Below are 24,297 nucleotides of genomic sequence, written 5' to 3' on the forward strand. Positions count from 1 at the left end.
AAAATAGAGAAATAGAAAAAAAAAGAAATAAATTAAAAATCAATAAAAATTGGACATTTTATTTCTGAGAGTTTAAATTTAATAATAAGTAAAAAAATTCCGGCAAATTTAATCCGAATATATTTTATATATCTAATTAATTCCAATCAGAAATTTATTAAATAAAAAAAGGCTATTTTAAATTTTTCTAACAGTATTCATAAAAAATTTTTATACAAAATAATTAAAATTTTCAGAAAATTCTATCAAATTTTTTGAAAAAATTTGACTCAATAAAATTGATAAATTTTATTAAAAAAAAAATTTTTCTAAAAAAGAAAATTAATTTCAATAAAAATAAACACATTTTTAATTATATAATAATTTTATTTTAAATTACAATAATATTTATCATTAATCATTAATTATACATAAATATATCACCAAATAAAAATTACAATCGTATTTATGTAATGATATAATAATAATAATATTTTTAATAATTTCAAAAACAATAATAACATTAATTATTACGATAAGAGAGCGTAAAATAAAAACTTAAAAAAACTAAAACGATCAATTACATCTTGGGAAAAGTTTATCGTTTTTTTTTTCTTTTTTTTTTATTTTAAAAAAGTGCGCTTTAAAAATCTTATATTTACTCGACAAGGTTCTTTCTTTTTAATCCACCGGTGTAATTGACTCGAGACAAGAAACTTTACTCTCGTCAAACAAAAAACTTAATGCTCTGTCCGCTAAAAAAAAAAAAAAAAAAAAAAAAAAAAGAGCAAAACTTTGCCGAAGAATTAAAATAAAATAATCCGAGTAAACAATAACAGATTACTCGAACTAAACATCATTAAAATAACAATTACATTAACTTTAATTAATTTCTCTCGACTTAACTTTCTTGTAAACTTTTCACCGTCAATTAATTTTTTTTTTTTATCATTACAAATCTTTTTAATTAGTAAAAATATATTTTTTTTTCGCCTTTCAATTAATTATCCATCTAAACTAAGTCGCGCATTTAAAATAATTAAATTAATTACGTCTGATTTTAAACGGACGGTATTTATAAATTTTTTTTCAATAATTATTAACAATTTTTTTAATAATGCAATAACAATTTATAACACAATTTTTAGTGAAATATTTTTAACCAAGGAGACGTAATTAATAAAAATGCGAGCTTAGTCAAAAAAAATATATACATCGTATTGTTCTACCTATTAATTATTATTGTAGTTAATAGTATAAACTGTTATTATAATTATCATTTTATTAATAATAATAATAATCTCGTATAATTATTTTATGGCGAAGGCAGATCGATTATTCGACCACAAAAAAGGGCACACAGAAAATCGCTTTTTAAAAATTAAGAAGAAACAACAGTGGGCCTCAAATTATTTTTAATTTAAATATTATTGCACGAGATTAGCAATTTTTATTGTTTATTGTTTATTGAATTTTGTTAGAAATTAGTGTCGTAGCGCATCGGCTGCCAAACTCCAGTTGTTTCGTCACGGCGATAGTAATGGGGCCTGTTGTCTCGAAAAACTGTCACAGCCGGAAATTGATTGTCTTGGATATATTTTAATGTTGCTCTTACCTAAAAAAAAAAAAAAAAAATTATAATTTTTTTTAGAAAAAAAAAAAAAAATCAATTTTGGAATTTTTTTAGTAAAAAAAAAAATTGATGATTTTTAAAATAATTAAAAGAATTTTTTTAATGGACATAGAAAAAATAAAATAATTTGATTTAAGAGAAAAATTCTTGAATCAAGTAAAATTAACTCAAACTAAAAAAAATTTTTTAATTTAAAAATTTTTCTATTCAAATTAAGAAAATGAAATTTTTCAAAATTTTTTACTTGATTTAAGTTATTTTTTTTTCTGTGTAAATAATAGAAATTTAATATCATTGTGTGGCTTTTGAGAATTACAAATTATGAATAAAAAAAATTTGGCAAGAAATTAAAAAAAAAAAAATTTACAGTTAAATCTATTTGATGGTTCCAAATTCAAGTTAAAAAATTTTTTCTGAAATAAAAAAAATTCCAAAATTTATTTTATTAATTTTAATAAATAAATCAATACCTGAGAAACAAAATGTGGTGGTTCAACATCTGGTGATGTGGATAAATGTTGTAAAATAAACTGATCAGACTGCGCTAGCCACAAATCAACTCCACGAAGTGGGTCGTAGTTGAAAGGTCCGATTCTCAAGAGTCCTAGTCCACAATCGTAAACATCTAGAACCTATACAAATAATAATAATTATTATTATTATTATTATAGCAATAATAATAAAGTCAATAATGTCAGGAGATTTATTTCTAAATCATTAAAATTTCAAATTTTTTTAATTTTTTTTTTTTTTTTATTAAAAAAATTTGAATTTAAAAAATTTGAAAATAAGCTTACTTGCTGTCCTCCTGTCAAGTGCCTCGCAGACCTTAAAGCTTGATCAGGGCCCTTATCCGGGAAGGTTGCCGGGAATATTTCTCCAGTCTTAACATTGAGCCCAATTCCATAAATGACGGGCCAATGGATTCCTCCTCTGACAGTGGTGTTAAGCTCACCCACGCAGCAGAGTGTCAGGTCGATTTCAATGGGTTGCTTGTGAAAGGCAGCTATTAAAGGTTAATTATCATTTATCATTCATTTTATTCATTTTCTAATGAGTGTCCTATTTATATAATCTATTACTTACATAAAATATTATAAAACAATTCCTCGGAGTAATTTCTGGGATCCGAGTACCCGCCAACGAGCTGAAGCTCAACTCGGCCTTCAGGAAACCCGAGCGCGAGTTCCGTCACCCTCTGGACCATTGCAGCCGCAGCATCTTCGGTACCAGCACCATCAAGATGTGCCAGCGCAACAGCGCCTGATCCTATAAATTAAAATATCCGATGTGTAAAGTGTAACGTGTAACTTGTTACTTGTAATGTCTAATGTATAATGTTCAATGTGCAGAGATAATAAATGGCTATCGGGTTAGGTGAGATACAGGAAATTTAATCTTCCATTCCGCGTATATAACAAGACCAACACATTTACTGCATTTTATTTTTTATACTTTAGCAATTACACCCACTGAAGATTAATTTCAAAAATAATAATAATAATAATAATAATAATAATAATAATAATAATAATAATAATAATTATTATTATTATTATTATTATTATTATTATTATTATTATTATTATTATTATTATTATTATAAAATTTTACGGTGACATGCTTATCAAATTCTAATTTATTTTTTGAAATTAATGTTATTTAATTTTATAAATTCTTTTTGATATAAATAAATTAATAAATAAATAAATGATAATAATAATAATATAGAGCATATATGATGTATGTGTGACCATATGTGAAACATATAACCATATATAAAGCATATATGGATATGTGTGATTTATAAATAGGAAAAAAAATTTTTTTGAACCAACAAAATTGTAAGGAAGACCGAAGTTATTTTGGAGCAAGAAGAAATTTTCTTGATTTAAGAAAATTTACTCTTGAGTCAAGACTTTCTTTCTTTCTGTGTACAATATTATTTTTATAGAAAATAGAAAATAATAACTTACCAGAATGTCTAACAACAACAATTATACACGTGGTCATGTCGTCTGATCCAAGAATACTCACGTTCTCTGGAACAGATTAAGCAAAAAGATCTTGAATAAAAGTTAAATATAGATAGCGTAAGGAAAAGGGTTACGGTCAGATTACTTTACCAATCAACTTGTCTTTATTTCCTTTTTCACTACTACATAATATATAGATATATAGATATACATGAAGCTAAAAAAATTAAACCCTTTGGTCGTAATACTTTTTTATTAGTTCTATCGTATTCTCTTTCATTTAAAGAGAGTTGAATGCTGTTCCTATATAGTTGAAGCCGGTAATTGGCAGTCCTGAGCTCGAGTACAGTCGTGAATTATCGATAATAATCTCTACGACAGTTAATATTGCGTCGCTTTTACTTTTAAGTCAATATTGTTGTGTAATTTTTAATTTTTAACGAACCATTACCGCAACCTGCAATTTTTATTTTTTCTCCTTTTTAATTTTTTTTTTTTTTTTTATTTTAATTTTATTCAATAGTAATCTAATAAACGCGAATCGGCTTATATTGAGCGATTGAAGGTTTTTAATAACCGCTGATAGATACGTTAAAAAAGCTGTTATTGAATTACTCAAGACGATCTGGACATTTATGTAAATAATTGATATTAATTGATTGTAATTTCACGCGTGTCACTCCACTCCCTGCTTTCTTATTTTATTATTCTGGTTTAAGAGGTACTAAGTTCATATGCAGATAAATCTCATGCCTCGACAAAGTTTAATACATTTTTTAAGTCATTTTTTATACTCAATGTTGTTTATTTTCTTTGGATATTTCAATAAATATAAAGCGGGCGTAAAAATCGATTTAAAAAAATTTTTTTAGGTCCTAAAAAAAATTCTATACTTTTTAATAAATTTTTTAAAAAATAAGCGAGATATTAAAAAATTCCAGGCTCAAAAATACATGCATAAAAAAATTTATTTTTTATATTTTCAGTAAGTTTTAATATTTTTTAAATTCCTGACTAAATTTTAATTCAATTAAAATAATTAATTAACACATTAAAAAATAAAAAAAAAAAATACTTACTGTCATGAGGAAGCGTTGCCGCCATTTCTCGTTGCTGGACATAGAGAAGGCCAACCGGACCAACTAATTTAGCGGGCATTGAATGCAATTGAGCAGCCGTCTCACGATAAATCGGATGAGCTGCATAGAGCGATCGGCTGTCGATCGGAGGCTCCTCTTGCAGGACTCCGTTTACGACTAACACCATCCTATTTAAAAAAAAAAAAAAAAAAATTATTGCATACATTTAAAAAAAAAAAAAAATTTGAGTGTACAATTCGCAGGGTATATACATTACAAATCCAGCTCAGTAACCCTCACGAATGCTTTCGCGCTTTAATCCCTTTCCTCTACAATAAGCTGGACACATTTAAAATTTATTTGTCACTTATGTTTTTTTCGCTCGGTTTATTATTATTATCATTATCATTATCGTGTTTTTTTTATTTAACACATCCCATCATTCAAAGCGCGCAGAACATTACACAAGGGCCATAATATTTTATGCTCGCGTATTAAGTCGCATTTCGTGGGTATTAATTTCATCGCCGACGAAAAAGATTTTTTTTTCTTATTTTACTTTTTATCCCGATTCGTCTCGCTTTATTTTTTTATTTTTTTTTAAGAATTTTATCTTACCCTCATTTCCGCAGCACGTACCACACGTGCTTGACTCTTTTGCACTATTCTCTATCCTTATCTCCGTTCCGTATATTTTCATACATATTTATATGCAAAAAAAAATTCTTATGTGATAAAATCACGCATTAAATCTGTTTATTTTTATAAGTTTTCTGTTTTTCCGTAAATTATTTCATTAGGAATTAAAAAAAAAAAATAATAAAAAAAAATTGTATTCAAACGAGTCAATTTAATAATTAAATATATTTATAAATAAAAAATTTTTTTTATAATTTTTAATAAAGAAAAAAAATAGTCAAAAATTATTTTTAAAATAATTTAAATTTCCCGCGCTGATGGCGCTGCATTTAAATTATCAATGACGTCACTTGATTAACCAATCAAAATTTTTGAGAGCATTTTAAAGTTATTAAGCAACAAAATAGCTGAAAATTCTATTTAAAACAAGAAATTTTTTGAAATAAAAGATAAAATTCTCTCAAAAATAATTTTTTTCTTAAATCAATCATTTTTTTTTTCTTTAAATATTGTAAAAAAAAATTATATGATTTTTAATTCTCTTAATTGAACTCTTAGCTTACATAACAAATTTCATAACATAAATTTAATTTTTTAAACTCATGTTATAAGTGATAATAGCAATAATGTAAAAAGCGCTACTTGTTATTAAACAAATGCGACTATTAAATAAAATGCGTAAATATATACGCAGGTTAACGATTATTTAAAAAGATCAATATGTAAATAAATAAATAAATAAGTAAAAATAAAGAGTAGAGTAGCGATATTGAATCCAAAGTTCAACTAAGCGGTTAAACGGATTGCGATAACGAAGAAAGTGTAATAATTAACAGTAACAATAATTTATTCATTTAAACTAATAATAACTTTCGTTTGTTTATTTAGTTATTCATAATTCATAAATGGGGGTTATGATAATGATGATGGTTTATTTATAATACAAAAGGGGTTACTAACGAGACTAAAGATCAAAAAGAGAGATCCATGAGGATCGAAGATCACCACTATTGTTATAGAAAATTCGTGACATGGTTTCGTGTCAAGTGAGCCAGCCGGGTATACGTCTAAACCGCGACAATGTGCTTGTATAACAAGTAACAAGCTGTACGTCTAGTTTAGCTGGCACTAAAAAAAGTTTGTAAAAGGTAGATGAGTGTGAATAGAAGATCAAAAGAGACTTATTGTTAAAATTGATAAGAATCGTCGAGAATTGTTGTTTAGAGTCAATGGACCGATTGTTACTTGCTTTTGTTATTGCGAAATCTCTTCGTTTTGTGTTTGGAGAATAGAGATTAAGTTTATATTTAATTGGTGTGAGTAATTAAATGCGTTTTAATTAATTTAAAAGGTTTTAGGTTTCAGAGGGAAATTTTGAATTCATTTTAATTTTTTTTTTGCATTCATTTTAATTATTTTATAAATTTACTTTGTAGGATTAAGAATTTATAACTGACAGAAACTTTTGGACTTTTTTTTTTAGAAAATAATTCTCATCTTGAATTTTTTAAAAAACATTTTAAAGGATAATTTTTAAAATGTTCAAAAATTAAATTTAACTTGAAAATTTTGATATTGTTTTGAATTTAAGATTAAGGGTCAAAATTTAAATTTAAGGCTTCAAAAAGTTCAAAAATTAAAATTCATAATTTTTACTAAAGTATTGTTTCGAAAATGTATTAATTAAAATAAAAAATTCCAAATTTTAACATTTTATACATCAAAAGACTTTAAAAAAATTTTTAAATAAAAATTTTGAATTTTTACTTAAAAATTTCAGCACTCCAAAAATTCTAAATTTGTAAAATTTAAATTCCACTCAACCCCAAAATTTTTCCACCAAGTAAAAAATTCCTCCGCATATTCTTTCAATTTTTTTGAGGTCAAAAATCATTTAATCGTGAATTTAAAAATAGTTTTATCACTGACCAAAAAAATCAACTTACTTAAAAAAAAATTTTCACAAGTCCCTTTTCTGTCCCAACAAAAAAAACAACCTTCAAAACTCAGTGATTAAACAACAATTATCATCAATATTGCAATTACAAACACAAATATAATATTATATTTACACTGAAGTGATCCCGCATAAAATGTATCGACTATTAACTTGACGAACCACCAGTCACTTGGTATCCCCAAACCTCCCATAATAAAATGTGTCCGGCTTATTAACAAATCTCTGCTAATTATAGCTTTCCTTATCATTGTCCGAATAGATTGGCTGACATGCGTCCTACGTCAGCGATGGGAGGAGTCAAAATCAAAACAGCCAACCACAAATATTCAGAATTCTGAGTAGATACGTACAACACACGCGTGCTGTACAGATGTATAAGCTTATACATATTAATGTGACTGTCGATTAAGCTAAACACTGCCGTAGTCAACAATAACAATAACAATAAAAATGATAATAAAATAATTTGCATTGCAAATGGGCTCAAATCACACGATATTAAAGATTTTTTTTAAATAATTTTTTTCTCAATTAAAAAAAATTTTTTTTTTCAGTTTATTAATTTCAAATTTACACTTAAATTTTATTAAAAATATTTTTCTGACCTCGAATGGGCCCAAAGTTAATTTTTTTTAGGGGAAAAATGACCCAATTGTCAAAAAAAATTTTTTTTTCAATTTAAATTTCCCGATTTGATTGCGCTGAGAGTAAATTATCAATGACGTCACTTGATTAACCAATCAAAATTTCTGAGGATATTTTAAGGTTATTCCATTAAAAAAAATTTATCTTCAATCAAGTAAAAGTGATTATTAATTAATTATAAAACCTCATCAGAAATCAAAATGCCTATAAGTGAAAAAAAAATTTATTAAATTTTTCTAAAGTGAAAATCAATTTAGTATTTGTGATATATGAATAAAATAACCTTCTGATGTGTGTAAAGATTTATATTAACAAGTCCGGGCTGATGTACCGGAGGAAAGAAGAAGAAAAAAAGGAGAAAAGGAGCGGCAGAGAATATAGATGAGGGAATAAAGGAGTGATAGGATCTGGGTTCACTTGGAGGAGATGGAGATGGGAATAAAGCACACCAGAAAAGGATTAAGCATCATACGAACACACTCTGGCAGTAACTGTTGTCTGTTGTATGTTCATATGTGCTAGATTAAATCTGTAAGAACGAATGGACCGGATAAAGATAGGATGATGTGGAAAAATCCGAAACATCGTATTGAGACTGCTCTCTTGTAGTTGTAGTTTAGTTTTGTATGAACTATCTTAATCCTTCATGTCTGGAGTTGGAATGACGGTCAAGTTTTTTGGACAAAAATTGATGTCAATTTTTGAATTTGGAAAAAACTTTAAAACAGACTTTACTTGCAGACATCAGGACGGTCTGGTATAAGCAGTATGGTTAAACTTAAGTTGACTCTTCATGTTTCCTATCTTCTTCTGATTGTATACAATATATGTGCTATATTACTACTTTGTAAATGTATGTGTGTATTCTGATACAATGAATTTTCGAGGAGTATAATTTCCTGGCGATACAATGGCGATAGCCATCGCCGGCGTGTAATCTCATACCGGCGAATGGGGTGGTAGACGCTAATTTTCCCTGCGTCATAGTAATTTCAGGGATCCACCTTTATAGTTGCTTGTGATGCTCATTTTTATTTTTATTTTTATTTTATATATATACTCAACTATTTTACCGAGTTAATTTATCTTTTTTGTTTTATGGAAACGCTTCAATTTAAATCTGTTTTACATTCTTCGTTTTTTAATATATTATACGGTTAAATTTGGTACCCACTTGGATGTATCTATATGTATTAGAGTGTTCCAAAATTTAACTTCGATGATGGACCTCTGAAAATTGGAATTTTAGGTTCCGCTTTTAATAGGAGTTGTGTTTGGGCATTTTCTGACATATTTTGAGCGTAAAAAATTTATTTGATATTCAGATGATTTTTTAACAAGAGCTTTGGGCATTTTTTCCGCTTAAATTTCAAAATTTGGCCGGAAGTATCCAAAAAAAGCTTCTGTAAAAAATTTTTAAACTAAAAATATTTTATATTAAAAATTATACAAGTTCAAAACTCTTATACGATTTTTTTAATATAAAATTATTTTTGTACTTGTTAAAAAAAAAAAAAAAAAAAAAAAAAATTACCGAGCTTTAAAAAGCGTCCAAATTTCATGCCTCTAAACTAAAATATTATCAAAGCTTATCAGTTTTAAGTATTTATCTTGTTATGATTTTTGAAAATTACGCGAACTCCACGCTCCATCAATTCCCGACTCGCTTCAGTATAATCTTTTGATAATATAATATGTATTAGTAGTTATTTACGCGGTGATAGTGATAATTATAGGCGTCATATCGAGCCGACATGAGTGTCGAGATTAATCGGTATAGAATAGAAACAAGTGTCGATATCGATATGTGTTTAAAAACGCGTGAGGAAACGTGTTATAAATGTAGATGGGTGATGGGTGATCGGTTTATCTGGGGCATTCTCAGCTGATAAACCAGACATGAGCTTTTTAAAAAACAAATGAACGATTGGCTTATCCGTTGATAAATTAACCAATAAACCGTTCAGCTGGATATTTTGTTTTCGAATTTAAATTAGATTCTTCGAGTTTGTGTGTTCAAAAGTAATAAAAGTTTTAAATACGATGAGAAAGTACTTTTTTATGGTAGGGAGATATAAATATAAATAAGCTACGGAGGATTAATGCCTGGGATATCAGATGCTGTGGAACAACTGTTACTTTTGTTTTTCTGGATGATTTATATTGAAAATTTTTTTTGTGATTTTTTGAATATTTCTTGAAGCCTCTTTTCTCGTTTCCAAAAAAACAGCATTGACAAAAAATCAACTTCTAAAACTCTTCTGACCTCTCGAACTATCAAACTTTCAACTATAAAATTTTTATTTAAAATTTATTAAGCCTCAAAATCAATTTTCATCATTAGCTCAATCCAAAGTAACGATTTAAACAAACAGGAAGTCAAAAATAAAGCAATAGCAAATTAAAGAAATAACTTGTGGGTGCTTTCTTGGTTGTTATTCGTGACCGTAATCGCTGAGAACTCTTACAGTATTAATAGCACACATGCACATACATTCATACTCAAACATCGAAGCTTAGAACGTATGTAGATGGCTATAACATATCATGTATAAGACAGTGAGTAGTAAGTGCATCAGAGATTCAACCACACGGAAATCCACTTGAAAAGTAGCCATTACCTTAATTATTGGTGTCTCGGATCCTGACGAGTCTCGTCTGCATGAAACATCCATTCGTATGCTATTTTCAATGTCGGTTGTCAAGTTACACACACTTAACATATTTACAATTTACATGTCATGTATCACACATCGCATTGTCAGTTTTTGCACAATGCCAACTATTTTTGCCTTTTGCCGATCATTAGCTAGCATTATAACTAGCTTTATTTTATCATCGAAGCGAGCAGATGAGATTAACGTTTATTTATTTATGTTAAAGTTAAAACCACTGCTTCCATAAATCACGTCTTTCTTCGTTCGTGATTAATCATAGGAAAGTTATTCAAATATAAATAAGAACCAGAGGATAGATCGGCTTGGTATTGATCAATACGCGGAAATATTTAATCCCAGTTGTGAGTTAGCAGAATAATAAATATAATATCTGTATAAACTTTTAAATAATCGCAGACGGGATTCAGTTTTTCCAACGATTGAGGATGATTCACGTAATATAAATAATTTTTGCGCGGCAGAAATCGGGCAATGTAATCCCACGAGAGGAGAGAAAGCAACAACCGGCTGATGCCGATACACTAGGATGCGGTATGTGCTGTATTATGCACTCCTAGATAGACGGATATTCGATTGGATGCTGTGGTTCTTCGTGAATACGCGGTAGTTATTTATTCAATCGTACAAACTCGGTACTATCATCGATTACCTCATTCCAAGAATCGATCGCACGGGGATTCAACATTGTAGGAAGAAAATGAGAAAGAAAGGAAGAATCGACGGGAATAAGGAGACGAGATGAGATGAGATAAATAAAATGGTTAATAAAAATCCGGAGAATCCTAACGGTTGGTAAAACGGTAATACCTTAAGGATTATTCATTGCTATTGTAACCTAAGGGGCTTTTATTTATTTATGGTACATTTTCACTTAATTGTTTATTGAGAAAATTAGTTTTTAATTGGTTTGAAGGAAAAATTTTTTTTTAAGAAATTTAAAAGTTTAAAAATTTTTCTACAGGAAACAAAATTTTTTTTTTTGGAAATTTTGTGTCTGAAGTCTCCAGTAAAAAAAAAAATTAATGCAGTTTACCAAATACATGGAATAGAATTATTTTTGGACATATTTTTATTAACGAAATCAAAAATTTTTAAATAAAATTTGTTACAAAAAATTTTATTTTTCTAGAAAAAAAAAATTAAAGAAACTTTTATTTTCTTTCTTTTACAAAATTTAGAATTTTATTAAAAATTATGATCAAAAAAAAAATTTATTAATCTGTTGACATAATTATATTTCTCAATAATTATCTATCATAAATTTATTTACTCATAAAATTGACTCGTTTTAAATAAAACTTTATCTCACATTTATTATTACCACGTTTTTTATGAACCTTTACGTCATACGTTATCTCCTGTCTTATTACATTATTTTATTATTTTATAAATTATAGAAAGCATGAAACGAGATAATACTCCGATAAAAAATCATATTTTTATCAAAAAATCCCAAAGCTAAATAACAAAATAAAATAGAAAAGCTAATAACAAAAATAAATAATTTATTTATAAAAAAATATATTTTGCCGAGTATCGTTAAACAAAATATTTGCTCAGAGCAAAAATGTTTACCTTTAACCAGCGATACTTTATGAGAACAGCAGAATAATAACAATAGACGAACAAATATATTAATGAGGAAAATAAATAAAATATTGTGTAGAAAAATAGATTCGCAATATGTCACGGAAAATTATATTACCAAGGCGTCTGTCGTATTACGAGAATCCGAGACTGTCAAACTCAATTTCCGTCTCATAACTCGCAAAACATAAACCGAAACAAAATAAAAAAATTACTTGGACTTTTTTTAAAGAATTTTTTGACAGAAAAAAAAATTAAAATAATCAAGAGTAAAAATTTTGAAAAGTTGAAGTTAAAAAAAAAAATTAGGATGCCCCATTAGCATATGTATTAAGTGTAAGAGAATAATGCACCCAATGATTAATTAGTCAGTTTCATTACGATCCTAATAACCCGAGGATACGGATCTCAGCTGACCAAGTAATCACAGTGGGATAAGTGTGGACCATTTACATATATAACGTATTGATGTAGATGAGAATGGATGGTAGGAGATGCAGATGACGACAGAGAAGACGATGATCTCGAATCTCCATCTATCCTATTATATGTATGTGTGTATAGATAGTATAGGAGTAGAAGATAGAGAGGGAGAATTAACTCTAGGGACCAATACAACGATACAGATAATTAATCGTCACGGAATCTCGTCGTGGATTAATATTTCAGCGAGATTACCGTTATCTTTGTTGGATTATATTTAACGTGTTGATATTTTAAGCTCTTGTAAAACAAGGTTTTATTTATGCTTACAAGGAATCTTTTACGATTAATTGGATAAAGGCTTCTAATTATGATATTTTATACCATCACGAACCGAGCTTTGTACTCATTTAATCCTTATTATTATTTTATAGTGTTGTATAGTGCAGTACTTCATTAAATTCCGTGCTTGGATGTTATTTATGAAATGTCTTTATTAATATTCTTAATTATTATGGTTTAATAAATTTTTTATGAGGAAAAAATTATTAGTGTATAAACACATATTTTTATTGCCACGTGACATCATATATCATATGTGAATATATGTCATTCTTCATAGCGTCAGATATGAACGTAAATAATATGACATTTTGCATATAAACATCCATTATATCATAAAGAACACATATATGACATCATATATGGATATATGTGATGTCAGATATTAGATATGATCTTATATGATTGTTCATTACGTTAAATATGAACAAATGTGACATCTTATGTCACATATGATCTTATATGATGCTATATGAGACATATGTGATAGTTTATGACACCAGATATTTTTATATTTATGTGATATCAGATATGAACATATATGATGTCATATAGGACTCATATAATTTCCTACAACTTCATATATGATACATATGATGTTTTTTTTTTTACATAATATATGCTCATGTTTATATATGATGTCATATGGGACATATCCGATGTCTTATAACTCCATATATGAACATATGGAATATCACATATCACATATGAACATATATGAGTTATATGGGATACATATAATGGTTACCAACAACATATATGACCATATATGACATTAAATATCATATATGATGATATATGATCATCATATATAATTAATATTATTATGTATAAAATTATAAGATGTCATATAGGATTATATTAAATTGTCGATGACATCATATATAAATTGAACATATGTGACATCATATATTTCATATAAACGTAATGTTTCAAGAATATAAATACAAAACATATTAATTTGAACTGTGCAGCAACATAAAAAGATACCTTCGGATTGCAGTAGACAAGAAAAGGACGATGTTAATCGAGATATGTATCAAGCGTCCGGAATTCAGGTCCGCTTGCACATCTTAATCGTGGAATACGTTGCACACGCGAATAGCAGCAAAACAGCAAAACTCCAATAACAAAGTTACCCAACTGAAGTATATATAAGTATAACCTAAACAAAAACGTTTTCACGTTCTGCAGGGTTCTCATGAACGATACCGAGCTTTGTCTTCGCAATCAAATGGATCGTTGGCGCTCTCTCACGTGGAAAATACACAGCCGCAATTAATCTCGATCTCTCTATTAATATTAATATTTATTTTTATTTATTACATACCTGCTAAGTTTCGTTTAATCTTCAAGGAGGACACGTTCCGGCCGCCATATTCAGTCTTCTTTTTTTTTTTTTTCGGTCCTCACTTCTATACTCTGTTTTATTCTGAAATACAAACATAAATAATACATGAGTAAACATCATTTTTAATGTTTCAAAATATTTATCCAATTTATTGTGACAATGCATAAATTTATATCTGGACCAAAAAATCTGAGCGCTTTTCAGATGGAAATTCCCCTGAAAAATATTATACTTTAAGATTCTCACCGACGAAAATATCGATTGTTAAATTAAATTACCATAAATTTTTCGACAAAAATAATAATAAAAATTTCCATATGATAAATATTCATTGTTTTTAAAAAGCAAAACACCTGCATAATTTGCTTGCAGGACGCATCAATTCACATCTTTATCTTTATCTGTTATAGGACATAAAATATAAACAAATATAGAGTATAGAGATCTATAATATAATATAATATTTATCGAGGATAGTATCTAGTCCGTATGGCAAGCGTAATAAATTTTATTAGCATACAGTGGCCCAGGTGACCACTGACTATTTGCATATTTATAGGCTTCGACTTCCTTCGATTGTCTTTTGCTCTGTAATGTCTAATGTATTGTAGTCGTTTTTTCAAACGTTTGTTCATGTGCGGCAATAAATCTTACATAGCCATTAATCATTATCATTAATATTTATTTTATTTCATATATTTGATTAGAAATTACCGATTTAATCCAACAGTAGATCAATTAAATATCTAAGATTTAAAATTTTTTGACGAAAAACATTTACTTAAATATCATTTTTTTTTTTTTTTTTGGATAAATAATTTCTAACACAAAAATTTTATAAACTGTTGAAAAGACTTCCTACGCTGAATTTTTTTTTTTTTAAATAAGCAGTGTTTAAAAAAAAAATTTATTTTTATAAATTTAAAAAAAAAAAATTTTTTTCTTGTTGAAAAATTTTTTTGTTTTGATTAAGAAAGAGGTAAATTACGAATTTTCATCAAAAAAATTTTTTCTTCAGCAAAAATATAAAATTATTTCACATTTTTGACAAATTTATTTTTTATTACAAAAATGCTTATTTTTTTTTTTAATTATTATATTTATATACATTTTTTTTTTTTTAGTATAAGATGTTGACTTTATAAAAAATAAATATCTATTAAATTCATTGTTATTGTTTTGACTTTTGCAATCATGTTTATTATTTTTTATTCAATAAATTGCTTGATGAAGCTGAGAATAAATAATATTATCATTTGATCTAAGTTTTTAATAATTTTTAAATTTCTAATTTTTTATGAAGTTAAGAATTTTTCCAACACAAAGACAAAAATATAAAACTCAAATTTCTTCCTCAAATTCAAATCCAGAAGACTTAGCAATCTCAAGAAGTTGCATAACCAGACTCCAGAATTGAAAACCGATCTCTTGTCTTTCTTCAGAATCTTCTTTCATCTTGAAAAGTGGAGCCTTTGACTTATCGGAGACTCTGAAGTCAGAACCTTCTTTGTTGAGGGTGTTAAGGACTCTCGTGACTCAAGAAGAGCAGGCAGTCTAAAGAAATACAAAGTGGTAGTATGACTTCACATTTACACTCACATCTTCGGAGTTTATTAAAATAGTTAATGTCTGTGTCCGCAATTGTCTTTTGAGAACCACTGGAACGTGTACCGGTTGTTCCACTCATGGAATGCGGACCGTCGTGTGTGTCTACGTACACTAAATAACCGGCATGTATGTAGGGTTCAGTTGTCTGCCCGCGGTTCTGTACAATTATTACTCCCGAACGATAACGTCGATTATTGGGCACCCACTTCATCACCGGATCATTTCGATTTCATTATTAGATCAGAATTAAAGAGCTATCATACAGAATTCAGTGATAGGAATTTTGATTGTATATTGTAGGATGATCGCAAAAATTTTCAGGAATATTTGTTCACTTGATTTGCACGAATATTATTGTTTATGTTGATGTTTGTTGAATATTAGAGAGTTGGGGTGGATCGGAATTTATGGTCATCAATTTTCGATACCGAAAGAACCGCAGATGAAATTTATAGATCGGAATTTGTAATTGCTAAATTGTTGGTGGTTATTAATTGAGTTTGATGGAATTTTGAAGAAGAAATTTTTAGTATTTTTTAGAAAAATTAGTAATGATTTATTTTTTAATTACTTTTTGAAAGAAATAAATTTTTTAAATGATACTATTAATATTTTTTGATAAAAATAATACACAAAAAATTTTTTAATTAATTTATAGTATTAATAGTTAATAAATTTTAAATAAATATAAAAAATATTTTTTGTTTATTTAAAAATTAAAAAATGCATAGTTAAAGATTTTAAAAATTAATATGACTTTTTTTTTTTTTTGGTTCGATGTAAGAAATAAATTTTAATATTAAAAAAAAAAAAAAAAATTGAATTTTTTGATAAATTTTTTTTATAAAAATTTATTTAAGAAATTTTAAAAATTGTCATAAAAAATTAATTTCAGTAACATTAAAGCAATTAATTTTATTTCATTAAACAGAAATTATTTTTGACTTTTTACTTTAAAATTTATCGACGGAAAAAAATAATCCTGATAAAAATTTGGTTCAAACTTTTTTAAAGTTTCACTGGAGATAAATTACTTGTTAAAAATTTGGCTTAAAACTTCAAATTTATGAATTACTTGTTAAAAAATAAATAAACAACAAACAATGATTAATTACACTTGTTTTCAAGAACTTAAAGCTCAATAAGTTACTCCAAAAGATTTTCTGCTAATAAATATAACTTTAATAGCGCATTAAATCTTTGTTATTTCAAAAGTAGAGATCGTGCTCGGTGATTCGGTTGTCACTCGACGAATCAAGAGTCAAGAGTATAAAGTTAAGCAAAATTCGATTTTTTGCTTGAGCTGTGAGTTGCGAGTTGTGAGTTGCTTAGCAAACTCGCGTTTTGCGCTGGCTGTCACTCTAGATAAAGACTTAGTCACGGTGATTTATGGGCTTCGAGCCGTGCGAGTTACGAGCGAGGCGATAGAAAAATAATATTGTTTATAGCCTATAGCCTATAAGTTATACTTCGCTCAAGTCTCAGTCTCTGCTCATTCGGTATAGGCTTAATTAATTAATCAATTGGTAAATATTATTTCAGATGAAAGAATAAATGATTAATTGAGTCATTAGAGAGAAAAAGTCCGATTATGATTATGATAAGATAGATAGACTGGATAATTGAATAACTTGATGGTGGAAGTGTGGGTTGGTTCATAAATACTGGTAAAGTAATCTTGAGTTATGATTGTGTATGTTGATATGATGGTTAATTTAAAAAGCAAGTAATTTATTTATTCGTGTGAAAATTTTTTTGATGCAGCCAATTTTTATTTTGAGCCATGAGTTAATATATAACACGTAAAAAAATATTTGTGCTCAAAAAAAAATTCTGTCAAAATTGCGAATAAATTTTTTTTATTTACAATTTATTTACTTCTGTCAAAATATAAAAGATAAATTTACATTTAATGAGGAATGAGAAAATTTGGAAATGTAAATTTCATGAAAGGAAAAATGTAAATTTTACATGGCAGAAAATTTAAATTTAATGTGTGGAAAAAATGTAAATTTAGGATGTGAAATAATAATTGTAAATTGATATGAAAAAATTGTAAATTTAGTGGGTGGGAAAATTTTAGGTTTACATGTAAAATATAAATTTAATGCGAGGAAAAACATTAAGTTTACATGTAAAATACAAATTTACCATGTAGAAAAAATGATTAAGTTTACATGTAAATTTATTGCGTGGAAAAAATGATTAAGTTTACATAGAAAATGTAAATTTATTTTGTAGAAAAAATAATTAAGTTTACATGGAAGAAATCAAAACTTTTACAGAAAAAAATGTAAATTCGGCTTGTAGAAAAATTTTTTAATTTAAACGGAAAAAAAGTTTCGTTCACAATTTTTTTTTTTATATTAAACTAAGAAAGTATTTCGTACATTAGAAGTGAATTCAGCAAAAGGTGGGAGGTGTAACGGAAAAAGTTCTCATCCAAACAAGATTTTTTTTTCTTATCTTAAATTACTTACTATTTGATCGATTTAAAAAAAAAAATTAATTTAAAAAAAAACTCGATGACCTAAATATGAAAATTAAAAAAGTGAAACTATGAACACAGAATTATATGAATAAATAAATATTAAAAAAAAAGATGCGTCATGGCAAATAATAGCAGAAACATAAATAGAAAGTGAGACTAAGACTTGGGTAAAAATAAAGTATAATTTCTTTGTCATTAAAAACAATAAAAAAAAAGGACTAAACTTAGAGAGCATGGAAGATATGAATGGCTCAATACATTACTCGAGTTAAATGTATGTAATGTATAGAGGGTGCATGAATAAGATACGCATATAAATTTTCGAGTATAACAAATCAAAGAGCGAAGCGTCTAATTTGCTTCTGTATGCACATAAATGTGCCCGCGTGTAGCGTTGTAACGTCTAATTGGAATCCATAGGGAAAGAAACGACTGTTGTACACATAAATATACGTACATATGCAGATAAATATAAGTGCACGTATGGATCTATGGAGTAAACATGCATGCGGACCGTACGAAATTTGCTTCGTTAGTTTCATCGCCTGTTCTACTCATACGATAGGATACGAGTAATATAAGGAACGGAGGAACTGAAACACCGTTGCCGTGGGAAACTCCTATCCGGAGATATATTATACATATATATATATATATATATATATATATATATATATATATATATATATATATATATATATATATACACTTATACATACATCCCATACGTCGTAGGTTGTTAGTACTGTACTTATACTCACGGAAATCTATTCTATTGCTTATAATTTTATATCATGCATTAAAAAATATCCATAAATTTTAATGCTCCTCTTCTTGTTCTTAAAAAACTTATTTTTCAAATAATCTTCCGGGAATTAATTTTAATGCTATTATGGCTAAATACCCGCGTAAATTTTCCTTTTCTTTTTTCTTGCCACTCGAGATATATAATTATCTTTCTAATGAGCTGAAATTGATCATTGACTATAAATAATTAACTTTTTCTGAGTTTCTTGTTTGTATTTTACCTGGAAATATTATTTGCAATCAATTTTTATGAGCAAAAAAATTTTTTTTCAGTAAAAAAGATGAAAAATTACTTGTTGCTACAATAGAGAGTGTTCTTGATGATTTGTAAGTGTAAAAAATTGTTTTGTAACTAGATGAGTCTGTTCAAGAATTTCTTGCCTTGGATTTTGAAGTCTTGACTCGAAAAGTGCTGATCTTCGGTCGATAATCCTTCTACCTTTAATTCTTTGATATTATTATTATTTTTTTTTTTTAACTTATTAGAAAAATCAATAATTCTTTTTTTAGGGACTTTGTATTTTTGGTTCAAAAAATTTCTTAAAGCAAAAGTGAATTTAATTATCTGAGGCCTGATTTTTGACCCTTCAGGTCTGGCAAGAGATAAAAAATATTTTTACCTCAATAAAAAATTTTTTAATTAAATATTTTGGATTTTTTATAGAAATAGAATTTTAAGTTAAAATGTAGAGCACGTTATTTTTTAATTGAGAAGCTTCGAAGTTTCAAATATCTCTTATATTTAATGCAATATAACCTAGCGTTGAATAATTTACATACATAACATTGAAGTTGATGCCGACGTGTTATACATAGATACAGATTGGGATGGAGGACGAAGGTATGAACGTGTTAAGTATGTAGATATAGTATAATAATGGCGCCACTCATCTATACTCGCATAATGTCATGGAATATCGTGCGAGATGTGTAATAGACGTGTGTACCTCTTTTTGCTCATCTCCATACTGTCTACATCCTCCAACTAAGTTCTCACTACTTTGCCATCCGACAGAGCAAGTGCATGCCGAGTTAACTAAACTACTCATATATATATATCTATCCGTACGTACATATGGGATAAGAGGAGTTGAGATGAAGCTCCAGGCGCGGCCAGATTAATGAAACTCATGCGGACAGTGTTGCTCAACTTTGACATTACAATTTTTTTTTTTTTTTTTTTTTAATGGTAATAAAAAGCACAAAAAATTTCAAAGTTTGAAAGGTTTACTTTAAAATTCGTCTCTCTAAATACTTTACAATAGATTTTATATAAAAATAAAATTTATTTTTATTATATACAAAATAACTATTGAGTAATTTTTAATGGATTTAATTTTAAATTATAATTTTTATAAAAATTAAAATTTTTTAAATGAGAACTAATTTTTTTTTGGCCTTTTTTTTTGTTAAAAATGTTAAAAAAAATTTTTGGAGTGAATTTCACTACGGAAGAATTTAATTAAAAATTATTTTCACAAGTTTTTGACAGTGTATAAAATATTAATTTAATAATAATAAGTATATTAAAGTATTCAAAGTGTAAAAAAAAATTACAAATGAATTTTATTTCTTTCTTAAATTTTATCGATTAATTTCATGAAGATCAAATAAAAAAAAATAATAAAGATTGAATAACTTTGAGTAATTTCTGCTGTCCAATTAATCACCAGCGAGTTATTAATAAAAATAATTAATTACAAAATTAATCAGGGTATTAATTAAATAAACGATTGTAGCCTGGAGCCAATGGCTGGTGGTGGGTATTGGGAGTGGCAAATAAATAAAACTCCGAGGATTTATTTATCATAGACAAAGATTGTTCGCAACAAGCAACAAGAACAAGAATGAGTGTATGGATGTAGATATATTTAATATTTATAATGTATAACCGTCTATTGATTTGATCCTCGCGTGTCCGGCGAAACTCGCGGCTCGCGGGAGGATATAGCCGCACATTTATAAATATACAATATACAATATGCAATATATATAGGTGGATACGTACAGTCTGGAGATAAGGGCATGAAAAAATACCAAACGAAGGTGGAATTAATCTGACCGGGTGTATATAATGCCCAGGAGAGTAGACCCAGCGCATATGCTCGTAATCGAGCTCTTACCCGCGAGCCTCAGGCTCTTCGCTCCAAATGCCTATACGTGAGCGCAAATCCGTACAGGATTATCTCTTCTTTTCATTATTTCATCCTTTTTTTTTTACAAGATATTTATAGTCATATTTATACACTATTACATCGAGGCAAAATGGACCACTAAATAAAATTTTTTTTTAGACGCTCATGAAATTAATGGACAATATGTTTTTTTTTTATTATAAATAAATAGGCAAGGTTTTTCATCTGATTTTTTTTTTATACTTATTTAAAACTTGCAAAAAATAAATCAAATTATTTGAATAATTATTTTTTTAATTTTGTAATTCAATAAATAAAAATTGAATTTTTGGTTGATTTTAAGTTTAATTATGAATATTTTTTGAAAATATGAATAATGAAAAATTTTAAAATACTTTTTTTGTAGAGTATAAAATTTTCTTTGAAAATATCCATCATTTTTTCTGAAATTTTTATTTTTTAAATACTTTTCAAAGTTTTAAAGTTAGAAAATTGAATAAAAAAAAAAATAAATAAATGAAAATTAATCTCAAAATATTCAAAATTTAATTACATAAAAAAAATTCGTCTGACGAAAATTTATAATCAGACCTTTTTTGTAGAGGATTAAATTTCCTTAAAAAATATCTAACATTCAATTTTTTTGGTTGGTTGGTTTAATTTTTATAAAAAAATGCGTTTAAAAAACTGAATCAAAGAATATTAAAAAAAAAAAGAAAGATTTTTTGCTTAGTAAAATATTTATTTTAATATTTATATTTATATTTCTTAAAACGGTAACTTTTTACGGCAGTTTTATTACCGAAGGGACGAAAGTAAGAGTGTAAAGTATAATAAAAATAAAAAGCGTCTGTCAGGCGAGAGTAATATTAAAAACATGTCGCGACACGAGTGGCTTCAACTGGTGAGCTACCATACCTTGGCTTGTTTTTTTTATTCGGCTTTGGTGTTCGCGAAACTCCGTGGAATGAGGAAAAAAGTGACTAAATAAAATAAAAATCCAGTCACAGCTGTGCTCTCTATCTCCAGAACCTGCCACGTGGGTGGAGATGGAGATCCTCGGGCTCAGACACGCGGTTTAGTTCTTTCGGCTTTACACCGAAATTATTTTTTTATATTAAAAATTTCTACTGTCAAAAAATCAAAAAAAAATTTTTATTTTTTTAAAAAATATTTAATTTAAATTGAACCGAATTTTGGAAAAAAAAATGACCATGTTTAGTTTAATACACAATAATTTACAACGATTCAAATCTGAAGATAATTATTCTCCAAAAATCGTAATAGCTGTTTTATATTCATAGATCTATAAATTATTGCACTTAACTCGGGTGGCAATTTAAACATCCAAAGCTGTATTTACCCACTACCATGCCAGATGATTCTATCTCATTACGTACGTACATATAATACCGCCAGCATGTAAGCTGTTTTCTATGCACGCAACAGATTTAAGTTGTCGCTGAAAAATATCCTCCGTAATAAATAATTGCTGGCTAGAAATTTTATTACTAACTTGAGACTAGACCAGACTTTGTCAATTTCAATTCAATTAATTCCTTGCTGAGACTAACGACTAGAATTTTTTTTTCTTTCTATTAATTATCTTGTTAAACATGATACTTAAATTAAGAAACATCCGATAATTTTTAAGATTTTTTTTTTCAATAAATTACAAGAATTATAATAAAATAAAATTCTGCATTTTGAAAAACAAGGCATGAAAATTTCAAAAAATATGATTCTCATACTAATATAATTGAAAAATTATATTATTAAAAAGTATTTAGGCTGCATTCGAAAATGCTCTATTTCTAGATATATTATTAAGGGTTCTAGGTCAAAAATTCCCACAAAAATCCAAAGAAATGACTTTGTATCTTGTGAAATATTAACTTTTTTAATGATATAAGCTCATCCCGATGTTACACTCATCGACACCTTTCATTTGAGTACCGACATCAATTTTTCGTATATTTATATATATTATATATATGTATATATGAAAAATACATGTGGGTACTCAAATGAAAGCTCTTGATGAGTGTAACATCAGGATGAGCTTATATTTTCAAAAATATCAATAATTAAGAAAGTACAGTGCAATTTAATAATAATAATAATAATTTTCTGTGTAAATTATGATTACTATTGCTCTTAAATATTTTGAAGTTTTTTTTGGAAAAAATGTATTTGTTTAAATTTCAATGATTTTTATTTTGTATTTATTCATCAAATATCATCAAATCATGCATCCCTAATTATTTTCATTTCCATTAAATATGACTCATTTCTCATTAATTATAATTTTATAGAAAAAAATTAATTGTCTATCACTTATCCATCAAAATCAGCGATTCGCATAAAAATACTTAAAAGAAATGCAAATTTCCTTAAAAATAAAATAATATAAAATGTTAATGACAGATAAAATGATTACAACTCACCGACAGAGGACAGCAGAGTATCACGCCGCCCAATAAATCTGTGTAAAAAAAAAACCCTTTTTCGCACGACACGGTCGATAAATAGAAAAACTAATTACCGTAACGAGTAGAAAAAAATAAATAAAAAATTCAACAAGTACTTGTTTAAGCTTATTATTTATGACGAGCTCTCAAAAGATTCAATGTTATGCAATGAGCAACTGGTGGCACACGCGTGAGACTCGAGATGGAGTTCGGGAAGATCCACTAAATAAATAGTGTCACCTGTCACTAATACTTGACATCTTTATTAGATAGATATAAAATTATTACGTTCAGGTAGAAACACGTGGTTTGAAGTTTAATTAGGCGCGTTTTTTGGAGTACTAAGGCGAAAAGTTGGATAAAATGGCCAGATATGGCCACACTCGGCCACCACACTGTCTACACTGGCAAGACCATTTTCTACTTACGAGCAAATGCTTGACGGTAGGATGCGTGCGCACGTGCAGTTTATTGTAAAAATTCGATATTTGAA

General features: G+C 27.4%; 1 protein-coding gene across 2 annotated transcripts; it reads right to left on the reverse strand.

Moving 5' to 3' along the window:
* Nucleotides 1–583: 583 nt before the first annotated feature.
* Ntan1 (N-terminal amidohydrolase 1) lies at nucleotides 584–24,214 on the reverse strand. Of its 2 annotated transcripts, XM_074255553.1 has the most exons (8): nucleotides 23,781–24,214; nucleotides 14,272–14,373; nucleotides 4,668–4,855; nucleotides 3,589–3,654; nucleotides 2,699–2,881; nucleotides 2,410–2,618; nucleotides 2,083–2,244; nucleotides 584–1,594 (listed from the first exon to the last, which is right to left on the reverse strand). In XM_074255553.1, exons 3-8 carry the CDS (start codon nucleotides 4,852–4,854, stop codon nucleotides 1,457–1,459), a joined length of 945 nt encoding a protein of 314 aa, XP_074111654.1. In that variant the 5' UTR covers nucleotide 4,855; nucleotides 14,272–14,373; nucleotides 23,781–24,214; the 3' UTR covers nucleotides 584–1,456. The 2 variants fall into 2 exon arrangements, with proteins under 2 accessions (XP_074111654.1, XP_074111655.1); XM_074255554.1 differs by lacking the exons at nucleotides 14,272–14,373; nucleotides 23,781–24,214 and adding an exon at nucleotides 7,253–7,399.
* Between the last annotated feature and the right edge of the window lie 83 nt (nucleotides 24,215–24,297).

Source organism: Cotesia typhae, unplaced genomic scaffold (assembly GCF_013202065.1).
Source record: "Cotesia typhae breed Kobodo isofemale line unplaced genomic scaffold, CoteBio_Ctyphae scaffold_152, whole genome shotgun sequence".
In the NCBI taxonomy this organism is placed as follows: Eukaryota; Metazoa; Arthropoda; class Insecta; order Hymenoptera; family Braconidae; genus Cotesia; species Cotesia typhae.

Bases quoted from the DNA above. Each gene is read 5' to 3' on its own strand.
- Ntan1 (XM_074255553.1), bottom strand. From the start codon at position 4,854: ATGGTGTTAGTCGTAAACGGAGTCCTGCAAGAGGAGCCTCCGATCGAC. The intron at 3,655-4,667 runs GTAAGTATTTTT...AATCTGTTCCAG, and splicing joins GGCAACGCTTCCTCATGACA to AGAACGTGAGTATTCTTGGA. The intron at 1,595-2,082 runs GTATTGATTTAT...TTTTTTTTTTAG, and splicing joins CACCACATTTTGTTTCTCAG to GTAAGAGCAACATTAAAATA.